We start from the raw sequence: 4150 nt of genomic DNA, 5'->3' as shown, positions 1-4150 counted from the left end.
GGTTTCTTAAGTTGATTTTTTTTTGAGACTTTATGTTTTCATTAGAATCATTTTCCACTCTTAAAAGGGAACATCGATACGAGAAAAAACTTTCAAAAATTACATTCAGTTTCGGAGTTTACCTAGAAAAGCTTTTAAAGACTGCATTAAAATGAAACATGCCTTTTGACTTTTTTCTACTCTACCTCAAAAATTTTGACATACAAAAAATTTTTAAGAAATCTTTGAAAACAACCTTTTCTGTACTAAACGAAAGTTTTGAAAAAAACGCAGCTCAAATCGTACTTTTTTACAGCCAAAATGCTAAGTGATATTGTTGCAAAACCAAAAATACAAAGATTATATTTAAAAATTTTGTCCAGAAAAATTTTAGGAGCCTGGAAAATTCGAAACTACTCAGCTGGAAGTCACGTTTGTAGGTGCCAGAACATAATAACACGATATAACTACAAATAATAACTGTAGTAGTTTTAAGTAGTAAGCAATCTTTTAATATATCAAAACCGCAGCTCAGATTTGATAATCCCTGTAGCATTAAGTCACATTTATTTGGAAATTTACTACCAAAATTTTTGAGAATATTTGCGTAATTTAACGGTGTTTAAGAGCTAGGTGAGTTTAAAGCATTTGATAGTCGATATTCTAGCAGTGATAAAAGTTGAATAAGGAAAAATTGGAAACGTTTGTAGTAAGTGTTTTTGTCCATGGTAAAGTTTGAGAGAAGGGGTTCGAAAGGGGTCTATGTATTATGGCAGGGGATTAAGTACCTTCCTTAGACAGGGGTGGACACGCGGGGAGAGAGGAGGAGGGGTTGACACGGGTCCTCTGCACGATTGAGACAGAAATGGGGATAGCAGATAATTTTGTTGCGCATAATCATAACCATATTTTGAATGGACAAAGGGGGGTCGTATGAAGCCCTTGACCGATTTTCGCTCCTACGAAGTACTTTACTTTCAAAAATAATTATTTCAATTTAAAAATTCAAGATTCAGAGTGTTATTGTTTTCTCATATTTTGAATTGAAACAGGGTAGCACAATGGTCAACTGAAGAAGGAAATTTAATTTTGAAGAAAAAATCCTAAGATTCAAATTTAAAGTCTCATGAACCAAGAAATTTTCAATTATCAGAGCATGTAACTGTCCAAAAATTTGTTGGCTCCAAATTTAGTTTAAAAACGCTTTTGCATTCAACACAAAAAACAATGATCCGATTAAAATATATTGGGTGGCGCAATGGGTTCGGGCCAATATGACTTCGGAATAACGGCACCGAGCAGCCAAGGCAGGTAAAAGGCATACACTAAAGGGTAGTTCCACTAGGTGGGGATTAAAATCTGCAAGGGGATTAGCGGCTTTATTGGATCCGCATTAGGGGCTAGTTTCTGGCAACTGGGCTCACTCATGCTAAGGGCGCAAGACTAGATCTGTAGTGTCAATTCAATACCTACACGCTAGACTACAAGACTCGTACGAAATAGGGTTGAGCTCTTATGCGAGACTTTGAATTAGCAAACAACTTATTGTGACACTGCCAAATGCAAAAATTCAGCGTTAACCGACAAAGTTTGAGCTTGAGTAAAATAAAAAATAAAACTCCCTGAAATAAAATAGTTGAAATTCATTGTTGCAGGGAAAAATTGGCTCGGACAACATTCGGAAAATTAATTGACTTCTTAATCTCGTTCACCTTAATATTTTTCACATTGTGTGATCACAACAGAAAGGCTTCGAAAGCAGAAGCTCTGATTACTTTCTTCAAGCAAACGTCCAATTATTTAGGCAATGTAGAATCATATTTGTTGACAGTAAAAAAATAAATCAAAAATGTCAAAAATTTAGCAAAATGGACCGATTGATGTGAAAAATCTGTCCTTTAGTTTGTCGGCTAAAGAGGCGAGCACCCAAAATTCCAGGTAAGTTGAAGTTAATTGCATCAGCTGGAATTCCAATTTATGATAAGGGATTTATATTTTGTAAGGATAAGAGTAGTCGCTTAGTGGTATCGACTGATTAAGAATAGGTAAGCGGGGAAAGTTGTAATAACAGACATATTCACTATCACTCTAAGCTTTCTTCAAACATTGATAAAAATTAACTTATTACTCCGACAGATCCGAGATCTATTTCAACTTCTCCTTTGGCAAACATGATTATTCCTAAATAACATGCTAAGATACAAAATGCCGTTGACCAAGCTTGTTTGCTGGTTCAAAATCAGGTAGTGACAGTCGCTACAGACCAGAATTGTTCTTGAAGCTAATCTTCAAGAAGAGAGTCACCTAGGATTGAGACCGACCCGCCAGAGTATCAGACCATCGCAGTCTTGATAGAAACAGGTTCGATAGAAGTGCCTAGTTTTTAAATGGCACGTATGTTTTTAGCTCGTAGAGGACGACTTAAATTTAGCTCGTTTCCTACTTGTTCAAACTGGTTTCCTTTGCTCAATTAATTTTGTCGTCAATATATAATAAGTTAATTAATAGTTGTGGTTTCTGCGTAATAGCAGCGGGAGGAACAGTATTAGGATACAGCGGCCTGTTCTCAGCTGCACATTTTCTTTTTATTACCCAGATTTCATACTGTGTTTTTCATTAGCATTATTGCGTTTTGATTATAGTCATGTTTTGCGTCTGCACCTTTCACTTGGTACCAGCATTTCAGGCAAAATTGGCCACGCTATGGTCAACCTGAAGCTAGGGTAAAGTGAGAGGTGATCGTGACACAAAAGATTCAAAGATTCACGTAGGTAGGATTGAACAGTCAAAAATTGGCGTGTGAATCACACACCTTGCCCTACAACTATCAGGCCATAGCTCTGAAAAAATATTTATCGTAGTAAATTCTAACGCATTGCGCAAGAAAAACTTTATTGAGGGCAAACAATTTTTGTATTGATTTGAATAAAACTTTTCGAGGAGCTTTTGAGATTTTGTTTTTATGTGATAATCACGGATTACTTACGTCCAATAAATTAATTCTACTTTTATAGTTAATTTCAACTGCATAAAAAAAACAAAATTTAAACTATAATAAAGTTATGAGAGGCTGTTTCCAGTTTTATTCTTTTCAGCAGAACAATTTTTTAAAAGATATCGGTGACTTATGTGTAATCGACGTGGGACAGCATTACAACAAAAAAGGCAAAAAAAAGCAATGATTAACAAGTCCTTTTTAAGGGAAAGCTCAAAACTATAATTTTTGCTAACGCAGTGCTTTTTGGCGACCATGATCTCACCTGATGAGAATCTAATTGCATTTAAATCAAATTAACAATAAAACGAAAAAAAAAATATAAAAATATGAAATATAAGCTATAAATTGTTTTTTATCAAATTCAATAAAATTCTAAAAAAAAAACGAGACATACGCTTTTGAACAAATCGGCTCTGCTTCAAAATTTTTATAACTGCAAAACAGACATTTTGAAGACCTTGAAAATTGTCTCATTTTCAAGTAAATGAGAATTTTTCCATTTGTAAAGGACCATTAGTAGAACATTTAAGTACTTAAATTTGAAAACCTGTACTTATTTAGGAGCAGCTGGTGTCTAACAAAATTGGGATCTTTTTTTGTGCCCTCCCCTCAGTACGTTATGCTCTTTCAGTTACAGAGCACGCGCCAATCTTTATATAAAAACATGGAACGTTGTCGGAGAGGTGCAAATAGTGTGCATCCATTAGGCTGGGCGAGGAGCAACGGAAAAGATCCAAAATTTGTTACAGAAATTTAGCCGCCCTCTATTTTATCCTGCTGGATCAAGGTGTGCGAATGAGAGGGATGGGAACATGATGCATAAACGCAAAATGCCTACCTAGCCTTTCTGAAATTATTTCAACTGACGTTCGCTGATTTATTGAAAAGCTAGAACAATGTTGTATTGCAAATAAGTAAACAAAAAAGTTCGTCCTTTGCGTATAGCATTGGAAGATTCAAAACTAGTAAACTAGAAATTTTTGGAAACTAGAATGAACTAGGATGAGCCCCGGACTTGAGACACAGAGCATTTCAGCTACTATATCAATAGTAAAAACGAAATTGCCTTCTGAAACATTGAATCTCCAGAAAATTTTAAGTTTTTTATGTGCACTTTTTATTCCTTATAATTACATTGAGCTCATACAGTTCGCCCAGGATAAGTTTATCCTG

At 35.0% G+C, this 4150-nt stretch overlaps 1 protein-coding gene across 2 annotated transcripts in view; it reads right to left on the bottom strand.

The window, feature by feature from the left end:
* LOC142336333 (uncharacterized) overlaps nucleotides 1-733 on the bottom strand; it is a 41501-nt gene extending 40768 nt beyond the window's left edge. The window contains exon 1 of one of the 2 annotated variants that reach the window (XM_075385087.1): nucleotides 412-733. In XM_075385087.1, the coding sequence (XP_075241202.1) occupies nucleotides 412-535 (124 nt within the window). In that variant the 5' untranslated portion in view covers nucleotides 536-733. The remainder of the gene's footprint in view (nucleotides 1-411) is intronic. The other variant, XM_075385089.1, reaches the window with a different exon arrangement.
* Nucleotides 734-4150: the final 3417 nt, after the last annotated feature.

This window comes from Convolutriloba macropyga, chromosome 3 (genome assembly GCF_964194025.1).
Source record: "Convolutriloba macropyga chromosome 3, txConMacr16.3, whole genome shotgun sequence".
Lineage (NCBI taxonomy): Eukaryota > Metazoa > Xenacoelomorpha > Acoela > Convolutidae > Convolutriloba > Convolutriloba macropyga.
This window is presented reverse-complemented; position numbering and strand designations above follow the sequence as displayed.